Source organism: Amphibalanus amphitrite, unplaced genomic scaffold (assembly GCF_019059575.1).
Source record: "Amphibalanus amphitrite isolate SeventyFive unplaced genomic scaffold, NRLGWU_Aamphi_draft 001680F_arrow, whole genome shotgun sequence".
Classification (NCBI taxonomy): Eukaryota; Metazoa; Arthropoda; class Thecostraca; order Balanomorpha; family Balanidae; genus Amphibalanus; species Amphibalanus amphitrite.
In genome coordinates, this window is record NW_024883173.1 from 28,741 (window position 1) to 42,160 (window position 13,420).

Below are 13,420 nucleotides of genomic sequence, written 5' to 3' on the forward strand. Positions count from 1 at the left end.
ATTATTATCATAGAAATCATCACTGTTTTATTTTTTCCTTGTATTTTGTTTTGATTCAATGAACAATGTTGAAATATTTTTTATAGATTTAAGTTAAATGCAAACAAAACTATTTAACAGCAAATCTATAACTCGTTTTACTATTTACTCATGGGAATTTCGGTAAAGACTGAACAAAACCGTACATTACTAGCCAATCGCAGACATGTTTTGGTGTGACGTCAGTTCTCAAGAACGAAAACAGTCGTGCTCCGTGGCTGGTCGAGCGAGGACGGTCCGACAAAAGTGCTCGAATTGTGATCAAAATGGATTCTCTTCGTAATGAAGTGATGGTGAATCAGTTTGTTATGGTTGCTGGTTGTGCCAGAGAGCAGGCGAGGCAGCTTCTCCAAGGTGCAAACTGGCAATTCGAGGTAAGATTGCTGAGTCATTGGAATAATGGCTGCCGGCCACGCCGTCGCTGCCCGTGCGCACCGTCAGCTTTCTCTTCCCTGATTTAGGCTGTATAGAGTATAACAATTTTTGACTGATGACACAAGTTATCTAGCTGAAAAAATGTTTGCTGTTTTGTTTTGTGTAGTCGACTGTTGAACAACATGGCTGCCGTTTGTTTACCTCGACTCTCGCCGATGACGCCGTAGGCAGTGACGTCATACAGTGCAGCGGGGCCCAATCCAAATCGCTGTTTCGGGAAATCCGTGGTGACGATGAGTGTGGTTGGGACGGGAGTGACGATATTGAATCGTACGATATCGTGCGATTCAAATTTTAAACACGTAGATTTGATGGCCTTCTTGCCGGTTCAAGTTATTGCAACACCTCATAGGCGGCAATAGGCGGATCCGGAACGCTGCGGCCAACCCCCCTTTGGCTTTCCCACACTCTGAAGAAACACCAATTAAAAAAAAAAAACGTTATATTTCGTTTTCTCCTTTACTGTTGTACGGTTAAATCAAACTTCTAATACATTATAAGAAAAATCTTAGTTTTCTTTGCATTGTAGAACACGGCTAATTTTTATCATATTCGGGTGCTGTGAGGGGGGGGGGGCTTTCCGGCCCCCGGGTTCTTCAGCATTAGAAAGGATGCCTTTCTTATGCACCTGATGGAGCACTTTGTCATTTGTGCACTCTCCAACTGTTGGCTATGCTTCCCTAAGACCCAACAAACAATAATTCTCCACTGGCTACTGGCTTCCGTCATCCGTGCTGGTTCCCTAACAGCGGGACATCGCAGGGACCCCAGTCCAGACCCACCGGGTGTGGTCTGCCGTCTCTTGGTCCGTCCGACTGGCGATCAAAGGTCACTGCTGCTAGGTCTGGCCGGGGCGTAACGCCACGCGCCGCTGGCCCAGTTTGTGACACAGTGTGCGTCATGAACTGTCACGTCTGTCACTGACAGTTGACTGGGGCCTGGCTGACACCGGCGAGCTGACAGAACGCGTACGGGTACTCATACTGGCATCGGCTAGTATAGAGTGCTAGGTTTAGCAGCTCTGTATCTATGTTGTTTGGCTTTATTCTCCGTAGGTATGTTGTGCTCTGTGAGAAAGTAGGTCAGGTTGAATCAATAATGACCCGCTGTTTTCTAACGCTGTCGGCCACTCCTTCCCCGGTGAATCAACCAACTCCGTTCTAGCGAACCATCAACCAACCATCATTGTTCCGAGTTCCATTGATCTTTGGTCAATGTGTTCACCGCCCGTCAAATGTTTCTCCAAAGTCCCATGTAGGCTCGAACCCGCACCCGCGTTGCCATCGGGAAGCGTCCTCGACGGGCCGCCACTGGCACCGGTGCGGTGCGCGCTGGTCCGCGCGACCCGTGTCCTTGGTGGGCGATCAGAATCGCGGTCCGACCGCCGCGCGTCACGTGGGCCGGCCGGTTTCACAACAGGCCGGTCGGGGTGAGGCATGCTGGTAGGACTAGCGGCACGGCCACTGTAGTTTGTTCTCAAAGGAGAGTAACGTTACTGGCGGATACGTAGGTATTAAGTAGGCGCTGGATGGAACTGGATAGGTAGTGTTGGTTTATTCAGCCATCATGATGTCACGGGCCGATCGGTGCGGTTTCGTTTCGTAGACGCGCTTTGTGTACTTATGACCCAGTTTGGTTATGATAAAGCGATAAAATTATCGTAGGTAAACGATGATATCGTGCATGTTTTCCGTTAGATTACTCCACGGTTTTTAGCATTCTCTGGCCAAAGTGGTCCTAATGCTCTACGAAGCCCAGGCGATCATTCTCTGTACCTAGTTCACCCCCTCAGGAAGTCCTAGACGGCTCATTCACAAAGTTGGTTGGTAAATATATGCAGATATTCATATCTTTTCTGAGTGCGACTTGCTGTTTGGTTAACTCCCGTGCAGTTTATTTAAATTGAGGTTCTACTCTATAGGCTCTGTGTTTTGACAAGAACCTGATTGCGAGCACGAGGGATGTTATCCCTCTCCCTGAAGTTAACCTTTCTGAGTAGGTCTCCCAAATTCAAGTACCTACCTGGTGTGGGTTCAGTGGGTACAGAGAACAGGGTATCGTCTGAGGCATTTGATTCTGCACATATTAGTAGCTATCGAACTGAAAATCAGCACGTTCTGTGCCTGCGAATCAGTGTTTGCTGTATTTAGGTACTATCGATTCGAGGGGTTTGTTTCGCAATCCTTAGCTGGTTACGTAACCCGTACCGTGCTCCACACTAGCTGATGCCTAGCCTCGTAGAGCACAGTTGTCAGTTAGTCATTGTCATTTTTCGAATCCTCACTCCCTGCTCTTTGAAAAGCACTTGTTAAGTGTCCACCCTCCCAAAAAAAATCAATCCCTCAACCCCTAAAAGCAAACAAGGGACACCTGAGGCCCTTGCTTCACCGTGATCAACACGGAGAACCGTGATAACCACCACACCGTTGGCTGTTTACTGGAGGTGCCCGAGCCTTCACCTGGGTGCTGAGTCATCATGGCTCAGCGCCTGCGACAGCGGTGGGTGGTTTACCCCAGGCCTCAGTTCACCTCTCTGGAACTCTCCTCGATGTTGTGGAAGAACCCGCTGCTCACGTTGACCCTGTTGAGGAAACGGATACCTAGCTTAGATACCTATCTTGCTGCTGACTCTGAGGGAAGCTCAAGCTGAGGTGCAAGGAGACTGGGGAGCTCGAGTTCATACTCTCGAGAGCTCGATAAATTGGGAGCACGCGTCGGTGATACCGGCAAACCCGCAGCATACGTTGGTTATGCTGGCGTACCAGAAAGTTGTTATCAGTGCTGATACTGCGTGAGCCTAATGAGCCCACGTTGATTCCGCCGGGGTTTCAGCACAAGGCCGTGTGCCTGGCTGGCCCAGTTGGCGGCTGCTCGCCATGGGACGGCCCCGTTCATGTCCGCGAGTTCTGCGAACTGCTGCAGGCGGGTGGTAGCTCTGTGTGCCCTCAGGGTATCGATTAGCTGCGATCATCGGCGGACGAGGGTGCTGGTCGGCAGGTCACCTAAGGAGGCACCGTGGGGTTCTTTGTTCGCGGGGGTATTCTCGGCGCTGTGGAACGCACTGACGGAAACTGCGGAGGAGAGGGATATTGAGAAGGGCGATGGGTTACGGCGGATTAAGTTGGTGAAATTGTAGGTGAGACAAGTCAAGTGTGATGGTCAGATTGACATTGCTAAACAGTCATTTGTATAAGTAACTTGACAGTTCCATTTTCAAAGCCGAAATCATCCTGCACCTGCTATTTCTTGATATTACGCGTCTTTGTCCCCACCGGAATACAAATACTATCAAAGTGCTTATCTGCAAAACAAGCAGCCACTCAGCCGCGTGGTGAGACGTTTGTATGATAAGTGAGCTACCTTTGTTTGCCCCACCGTCTGATCGCCTATCTGCACTCTCCTGGGCACAGGCCACTTGGCTCGCTTCCTCTATATCGTCGTTGTCAAACACTCGCTGTTTACAGAGGGCCTAGCCAGAATGTGTCCTATCTGACCTTTCTCTGAGCCGATCGCTATCATAGAGTCTAGTCCGGGACCTTGTGAGTTTTACGTTCACGGAATGCTCGTTTTTGCTGTCATTTCGTCTGGGCTTGCGTTGGGATTGGCTCTCGTCTTGCGTCTGGGCTCTGTCGCTTCTTCGTCTGGTCTTCTCTTCTGTTGTCTGTCGACCGCCGGGCTTGGGTCTGCTGGGACTGTTGACACCGACGCTGGAGCTTTCAGCGCTACCTGGCCAACTCATTTGGCACAGCAGTGGTGTCATTTGGCCTCTGTAATGGTACCGGATGTACCCTTTGTGACGGTATCTGGCGTACCCTTCGTAACGGTACCTGCTGTACACTCCGTGACGATGCAATTCTATCCGTATGGATAGTGTCACAAACAACGAATTTTCTCTCCATCTCTCTCCCACTTTCTCCCTCCGTCATCCCCCTTTCTTCTTGCTCTCTTTTTTTTCCAGATTCCACTCCCCGTCTTGCATGCACAACGGCTTGACCTTTCTTCGGTTCAAGTCCAATTTTCGAACCGCTATTATTGGTCACAATTATAGGTACCGTGTCAAATTCCATAGCTCCTCGGATTTTGAATATTCATTTTTGGGGGCACCGGTGATTTTGTTTCTGACCTATTTTGGAACTTCCTGGTCCAACTCATTATTCCTGGCCGCAGTGACATCTAAAGCGTGGACCGTTAGGGACACCTAACTATCTCTCGTCGTTAGTCCGAATGATGCGGACTGTGAAGTCTGTACTGACAGGGCCCATTCCATCCCCAGTTGTGGCTTGAGTCCAGAGACCAGACATGACCTGATAGCCATGTGAGAGTGGGAATGTAGCGAGGTATTCCACCAGATCTGGGCACTGCATTGTGTGGAACATTGCTAGTGGTCTTATATCAGGCTGAGATTTAGTATTGTTGAATGACAGACTATGTTAAATGACAGTCGAGTAAAACATTGAGACCTTAACGGCCACTGTTGGCCGTCGATTAATTTTGTTAGTGGTCCCCGCCCCCGTAGCCTTTAATGGCTTGTGACATTGCATCACTGCTGCGATTTGGTATGAACATGCTATGGTCTGCTGAACGTGCTGTTACTCTCCGTGTGACGTGTGTCGATCTTCTTTTTGGCTGTGTAACTTGTAAAGTGTGTACTGATGTCGTGACCGTACAATGATCGCACTCTGCGTAGATCTTCTGTTTGGCTTTGATCTTATTTGACCGCGCTGTGACGGCGCTGTGACCGCGCTGTGACCCTAGGTGACCGCGCTGTGCCTGTTGTGACCCTAAGTAACCGCTCTGTGACCGTACCGTGTCCTGACCCTATGTGACCTCGCTGTGACATTGCGGTGACCCTAAGTGACCTCGCTGTGACATTGTGTTGTTCTCCGTTGCAGACGGCGCTAAGCATGTTCTTCCAGGAGGCGGCCGTGTCCTGCAGCACAAGCAGTCGGCAAAACAGCTTTCAAATGGTGAGTCCGTTTTGCTTCTGTGGTGTGTTCTACCTTTCTGGCAGGTCTCTCGGTCCTTGATTGTAGTAGTATATGCCCCTGAGCTTCGTGACAATAATATTATTTTTGCAACCAGACTTTCGTATATTCTGCTTCACTGTGTGACATGTTATTTTTCCCGAGTTCGAAAACTGAATCGTTTGAAGTCCGAAGACAGCCTCAGGCAAAGGCCCTGTTACGGCAGCATACTAGCGTGTTCTGGAGGCTTGTGACTCAATCCAGCCTCGTGTGTCCCTGCCTGGCCAGTTGTCCTCCAATGGCCGGATAGGTCGCGTCGTGGCCGGCGCGGCGGTCGGCTGACCACTCACTGACCGCGTGACCTCGGGCGAACGGTCGTCGGTCGATGGCGCTCAGCTGACGGTCCAGCCGTCGGTCGCGCTGCAAGGTCATCTCGTGACGCTGCTCGGGCTCTGTTCGAGATTTTGCGACCAAGATCTCGTAGTGGATTGGATGTAGTTTTAGGTCCTTGGATTAGCTTACCAAATTTGTTTCCGGAATCGGTTGGTACTACCATCCATTCCATCCATCTACCATTCATTTAGTGGTAGTGTCATTGTCATGTTATTTTGCATGTTTTTCCATGAACAGCGTTTCTTTTTATGTCGCCGGACGCCTGTCGTGACTCGTGGTTGACATGAACACTGAGCAGTGGAATCGGTTGGCGGTTGAGGCTGGCGAAGCTCGCTGTAACTTGATGTGGTCCTGTGACCCTGAGAACAGAGCTTTGCCCGGTGGAATCCGGTGGAGCTCGGTAGAGGCTGGTAGAGCTGGGTGCCGTGTTATTTGGGTCGCTTATCGTGTTCCCAGTATCGATGTCCGCCGGTATCGGATCGGAGTCGATACGGACACCGCCTCCGGTGCTGAGCTGTGCTTTTTGAGCCGGGCGTCCGTCCGACGCAGCAAGCTAAACGGCTATGCGCACTGCGCAGTGCAAGGTCCCTTTGTGCACTGTGCAGATACACGGGGACGCCCTTGAATCGCACTATCGATTATTGATGGGCATGAATAAATAAGCTAGAATATTATCAGTCGCTTTGCCGCACCACGTTTTTGGCCGTAGGTTATTCCTATGTCTTCTTTTTGTTTCCTTGCATGCTTCTTTTACGCCTTGCGACGAGTCTGTCTCGTTTTCGATGGTAGTCTTCAAATAACATGGGCTGTTGTTTGCCTTGGCATAGTGTTTGCTGGTACTTTTCCTATCCCATCGAATATCGTTGTTCAAATATTCTGTTTCCTGTTTGTGCAATGGCTATACGGTTTGCTAACGTCAATATCCTTGATGCCACGGTTCCTCGGACCTTTGTATCAATGTGGCTGTGTACGATTGATTCTGACGAGTCTTTTGTCACATGCCAAGGGCTATAAGAGCCAAGGGCAAGAATTTCACATCAAGTCGCGAATATGCGGTGGAAGGTACGCGCGTTTTCATAGATCAGGGAAGTCTGTGTTGTATGCTTTCGTTTATAACTAGTAGGTCTTGCAGTAGGTAGGTTTTCTGTGTCTTTGTAATGTGCACACTGCACTTGTAGCTCATCGAGCAGTCACCGCGCTTTCTGTTTGGTGTCTTTCCCTGGGTGTATTTTGCCTAACTTTCGTTATTGAAAGAAATTGAATTAATTAAACTAACTCGTGCTGGCGGGCTACAGCTGGCATTTGGCCCTATTGCTCGCCCCATTCAAACTCGCCTCAAGCTTTTAACTATTGACCTTTTCGTAGCGGCCGGTTCCGCCTCCCATGCAGGACTTACATTAGTCCAGTATAACTGCATCGCCAGCGACGACTGCGCCTATGGCGACGTCGGCCTCGACGCGTCGTGGACATGGTGTCAGCGCGGTGCGCCGGTCGTCGCGGCGGCCGCCCACACGTGGACCGGCACGTTCCTGCACTGGCTGTGTGCCATGTCAGACGGTCCAGGCCGTCGGCTGGCGGCCGTCGGGGCTCCCGGGACGCCTCCTGCGTCACACGGGTCACGTGTGGGACGCGTGGCTCCACCGTGACCGGCCGCCGCCGATCATAGACCACTCGCTGCCAGTGTCGCTGATATGGAGGCGCTCAGAGGGCAGGGGAGGCTGCGGGTAATTCCCTTTAATCGGACTGGTCACTTTCGCAGCATAGGCTAACTGCGTCAACGAATAGCTCAGGAATGACGATGCTATGGACATTGAAATCTGGGTTAGATCGGGCTGTTTGTTGTGGGTAGATCTTTAATTGAGTTATTTCTTTGATAAATGTGCCGTCGTTTACCAGGTGATTAACTGGCGCGCCGGCCGTCAGTTTTTTCAGTCTCCTGGATGAGCTGTTCCATCCATCATTTTATTTGAAATATTGATTTGTCTATTTGTCAAGTATTAATATACAGTGGGTTTCTTTGTTTTATTTTTTTAAGTTAATCTTACAAGCTATATGCTGTGGTTAACCATCCTTTCATTGATAATAACGCGGCGTTTTTAAATCAAAATGGCTGCGCCACCTTATTCCCCGTCGTCATTGTTTTCCAATCTTCCGATGCGGCCTCAGGGATCTGTGTATGACCTGGACGAAGGCCGAGGTACGCCGGGTACTTCTGGCTCCCGGCCCAGATGTTCGGAATAGTCGGTCTGGTCTGGCGGCCGGGCCAGCTAATCCGGTGGTTCTGGACAGGATCCCGGTCCGGCCGTGGCCGTGACTCGGGCTTTTTGGCCACTATCGGCCGGTGCTTCGGTCGACGAATGTTGGTCTGTCAAACCTTGTGGCGTAGCATGAGTGATAAGCGATGAGTGAATTTAGCTGAGCTGTAGCATATCGCTGTGTGTGCGAAATTGGGGCGCGTCGTTATGGGCTATGGCAATACTCGGTATGAGTTTTCATTGAGGATTTCATCGTGTACGTCAAACGCTTCGATTGTCATTCAGTGTCACTTCGCAGAAGATTCTATGTGACGTATCCTGAATTCCTGGCCATGTTTTTTTTATACAAATTATCGCGCTGCACCGAGTCCGCTGTGTGTGTTGTCCCTCCTCTGGCCTATCTGTACGGATCTGACATCCTGTGCCACAGCCGGCGCCCCGGCCGAACCGTTTCGACCGGCCTTGATCCGAGTCGTCCCGCTCCAGGAAGGAGCGCACCGTCCCGCGACGTCACACGCGCTACGCCGCGTGGCGGCCCTCCCGGCCTTCTGCCGCCCCGCCGCACCGTGGTGCTCCTCGCTTCTCGTTGGCCTCGAAGGTCGCTCGACACGCGGGCACCGTCCTGGTTTCATTTGCCCACCGTGGAGCGCGATCTCGACCGCCGGCAGCCTCATGTAGTCGCGCAGACATCACACACTTGGCCTTGACGCCCGGCGCTGCGCAGCTGGCGCGTCGGGCTCCGCACCGTGGCCGCTACGCACTGCGTTACTGGTGGCATTTTTTGTGTTCCATTTTTTGTCGGTGTTGTAATGAATGGGTTCGCCGCAGACTAGACGGTGGTTATGATGTAACAGTGGGCCGAACGTCAGGCTCGCCGTTGCCATGTGGAAGGCAGGAGTGGCCGTGACGGGCCTGGTACCGTGGCCAGGTGCGTGTGACGTTTCTCAGAAGAGCGCGCAGGGGGAAAGTCGGGGTTCCAGGCCTTATTTGCTGAACTCCGAGGCTTCCTCGGGATGTGTTATGCTGGTGCTCGTCGGCTTCGTCGAAAGGAAAAATGAAGCTGGGATGACTTGCATTGAGTTTGAGGGATTACTAGGACTTAAAATGTAGCTCTATGTGCCTTTCCATTTCAGGACTTTTGCTGGCAATGTCCAAGCTTGTCCACTGTACTTCGGACTCGTTGACTTTCGTTCTGTTCAGTTTTCTTTTTTCATGTTTAACATCGATACCTTCGTTGGCTTTGGGTTGACCGGACCACCGAACTGGTTTAACGAAACTCTGAGAACCCGCGAACACCTGTAAGATCCGGGTGAAATCCTAGTGGGCGACAGCAGATCCTGATGTGAAAACGTTACCGGTCCAGCTACTGGGAGCGGCGAGTGGTCACTTCGCTGAACCAACGCCCCATCATTGTCGAATATCGGCCTTTGCTCGTCGCCCGAACCACTAACCAACCGGGGTATCCCCTTTGCAATGAGCGGGTTACTTCTGTCAGGACACGGACTTTGGCGCAGGCTCAGTGTCACACAACATTTCGGTGACGCATTACCGGTGGATGGATCGAGCGGCCAACGCTGTCACCTGTGATGACTCGGGCACTGAGTCTGAGACAGACCGAACACGCCGTGCGCACTAAAGTGTGGAGACCTCGGGGGCGTCGACCCCGTGGAATTTTCCAGGCGTGTGCCAGGCACATCTGGGGCGGCGAAAGAATTGATAATAATGGAGTTGATGATTGTTTTGAAGCTGGAAGAGAAGACGGTATTCGCAATTTTTGACGTAAGGTAAAGGATTTCTCGCTGGCATAGCTGATTACATTGGTATTATCGTAGGCTGGGTCATAGTTTTTATGTTTGCTCATTCAAGCGTAACTGGTCAGTTGTCATTCCAATTCTTCTGAATTATTACCGCACCAGTCCAAAACTGATTCATTCAACCGATTGCTTGGATGTTGGACTTGGCAAGACCCCGGTGAAATCATCAATAATAATCGTAAGACCTTCGCTAGGAATGAGTGAGACATGCCTTTTGCATCCATGGTTAGGTTGTATCCGGTAAGATATGGCCTCACCGCCATGACCTTGCCATCAACGCCTCCACCCCCTCCACCTTTGTTGGCGTTTTGGCTCCGATCGTCTCAGAACACATTCGCCGACGATTTAAAGAGGCCAGACACGTTTTGTTTGGCACGGGCCGCGGTCAGTGGCCCTCAACCCGTCTGGGCCGGCGCGGCCGGATGCGGTCGGCTGGATTGTGGACCTCCCCAGCCGCGACACCCCCTCCCTCCTTCCGTCTCCGGCGCCGCGGACTCGTCACGCCGTGGCGCCGTGACAGCGCGGCGCAGCGAGCGACGCGGCTCCGAGGCCGCCCCAGCGCGGCCTGCGCTCTGTTTTAGAGGCCGTTCACCCCTGGCTGTCGGCAGGAACCGTCGATAGCGGTGTGAGAATGCTGCCGCAACTGCGCACAGTCGAGCGATGGTGTCTGCGCACGGCCCGGCTGAGTCCGCAGCTGTGTTTGGGTGACGATCAGCTGGTGGGGCTGTCCAGTCAGCTGACGGGTTAGGGTGGTATCGAACGGCCGCGGGGGACGGAATAATGGCGGCAGGGGTGCAAAAATGGAGTCGAAAGTGGCGCAGGGAAAGAGAACCTGCAATATGCCATAATGACAAATATGTACTATGCAATGTGCAGTGTTGAGTGTGTCGGTGCAACCAAAGCACGTCATTTTCCTCTCAAGTTTAGGTAATATTTAAAACTTACAATTCTCCAGCTGTGTAGAAATCGTGTGCATAAAACTAAAAGTGTAAAAGTTAATGAGAATCACCTATAGTTGGTGGTGTGGTAGCATCTACACCCATTGCACAAGTGCGTATTTCATAGTTATATCCATGATATTGTGGATGGTTTACTTACTACCGATTATGCCTCTATGTAGTAGCTTGTGGAAGATGGCAGCGTAGGTGCTCGCAGCGTTTCAGCTGGTTATCGATTTCTGCTGCGCCTTGTCAGCTGTCAGAGCATGTATTGCTGTGTCTAAGATGCGGCCGTAGACTGCCCGTGCTAGCTCAAAAGGCAAAGTAGGTAAATTCGAAGTAGGCACTTGGTCATTTTCACTAAAAGTTAAGGAAAAAATCTGACTTCGAAGCATATCAGGCGATTTCGTGTCGTGATCAGTGTCCAGATTGATAAGGTGATGCAGACACCTCCTCGGCCGGTACCTACGGACGCATTACTTTTTTGCTGTCGACAAGCACATCCAAAGAAGCAAACTCCTTCGACAGCCTGGCACGCACCCTCGCGAGCCATCGCCGCCGCCGCTGCGTTCCCGGCCCGCATTGATCGCGTCTATAAGCGGCACCGCGTGACTTGTGCGCCGTCAATGCCTGGCGCAGTACGTCAGTCCTATTGCCGTGCGTCGGCTCTGCTGCGCGTATCTCGGGCTGGATCTCTGTACGTCAGCAAAGTGATTAGTTAGTGAAAAGCGATAATGTGAACACATATATATTGCACAAACCGGTTTCGATATCACTTCATCAGTGTGCAAATATATAAATAAAACACTCAAAATACAAAACGGAGACGAAATAGGTACAGCACGTACAGCAGAGCAAATTAATTTCAAATACATTCATATGACCTCATGTGATTGAGATCCCAAGACGCTTCCGCACCAAAAGAACGGCTAAACTTTTTCCCAATCGTATGTCACCAGCTTTGGAATTTACACACAAACAAGATTCAATGAGGGACGATTCAATCGTTTTTCTATCGGACCTACTTAACCTATCTCGTATGATCTCAGTGCGATCCCAATCAGGTAGACTACCACACTTTTCGGCATGTTTCACCATTGCATTGTTAATATTGTGGTTCCTAAAATCTCTCTTGTGCTCCATTAACCCACAGTGTATATAAATACAGTGGCGGCAAATGCGCTTGGTCACGTGACCAAATCTGCACGTGCGGTTGTGGCGAGGGCACTTCCCGAAACTCTGGTGCCAACGGCCTCGCGGCGCCCATAGAGAATACATGGGACCTTTTCTTTTCAGACCTATCGTGTCTAAACCAAGCCATTTAGTGCAAGGATACGACTGGTTTGAGATTCAGTAGTCTTTTGGCTATAAGTCGGCATAAGAAACGTATTTTTATCGGCAAAATTCGCAAAGTACCAGGTGGTTTTCCGATGCCCTGCACGCCTCCTAACCCCCGGCGGCCGACCGGAGGAGTCAGTAGCGCTCGTCTCACGACTCTTGGCGATAGCTCAAAGCACCTTACAGCTAGAGGGCTGCTATTTGGCACACCTTATCTTTGCTTCCATACGCATCTTTGGAAACCAATTGCATTTCCGTCTCAGGTCAGATTACTGACGTATGACGTCACACGTGAACCTCTGCAATAGTCCCAAAATACCGAAACTTCGCAATGCCCTCGGTGCCAGAGGAGCTGTCACAGCGAGATGATATACTTACAGGACCTAGTATCCTCTAGGAGTCTCAAAACTTGTATATCTCGGATTTCTCCTAGAGGTCACATGAGGTCAGGCCGATCGCGTGACGTCACCATTACAAGTCAATGGGGAAAATATGGAAACTGTAATTTTGACGCCGAGAATGATCTAAACCTAGCTCAAGCACATGGAATCGCAATTTCATGCAATTCTTGCAATGTCCAATGCTTCACTTTTGCATCTTTAACCTAGCGTGACGTCATTTATGACGTCACAAAGGTCACAAGTTTTTTCGTCAATAACTCCTGATAAAATTGAACTGGCAAGTCGGAAAAGTCGCCAATCGACTCGGGAAGACCTACCGAATCGAATGATATACGATACAACCTACTCCGACCAACTTCGTGACCTGAGTGCCTCTGACCTGGCTTTGACCCGATGTGAACACCTTATGTTGACCCCACCCAAACAAAAGTGAACCATTTTGACGCACCGGAGCATGACAAACATGATGGTACTAAAATCGCGACTCTGCGCCGTTTTTTGGCAATGTTATTTCTCAAAACCCGAAATCGTATTTTGGCCCTCGGGGCACTTGACCTGACCCTCAGAGGCCGCCAGTTGACCTCAGACTTTTTAACCGTGCATCAATCGCTGCGTCCCCGGTCCCGTAACGGCATACATGCTTGTTTTTCCCGCGAGGCTAGCTCAATTAGAGCGAGGGAGTTGTCCCGCCCGCTCTCGTGGCTGGGGCGTAGGTATGTAAAAAAAACTAAGAAGTCTGGTGATGATTGATGCAATATTCTTATACAGATAATGCCGGTAGATGAAGGTAGGGCATCAGTTACTAAAGATAAGTGAAACAAATTTGCAGCCCTCAGTAGCATT

General features: G+C 50.6%; 1 protein-coding gene across 1 annotated transcript in view; it reads left to right on the forward strand.

The window, feature by feature from the left end:
• The first annotated feature begins 242 nt into the window (after positions 1–242).
• The window catches only part of LOC122374605 (UBA-like domain-containing protein 1), a 38,180-nt gene continuing 25,002 nt past the window's right edge, over positions 243–13,420 (forward strand). Inside the window, exons 1-2 of the mRNA XM_043353438.1 lie at positions 243–413; positions 5,367–5,441. Coding sequence (XP_043209373.1) covers positions 306–413; positions 5,367–5,441 — 183 coding nt within the window. The 5' untranslated portion in view covers positions 243–305. The remainder of the gene's footprint in view (positions 414–5,366; positions 5,442–13,420) is intronic.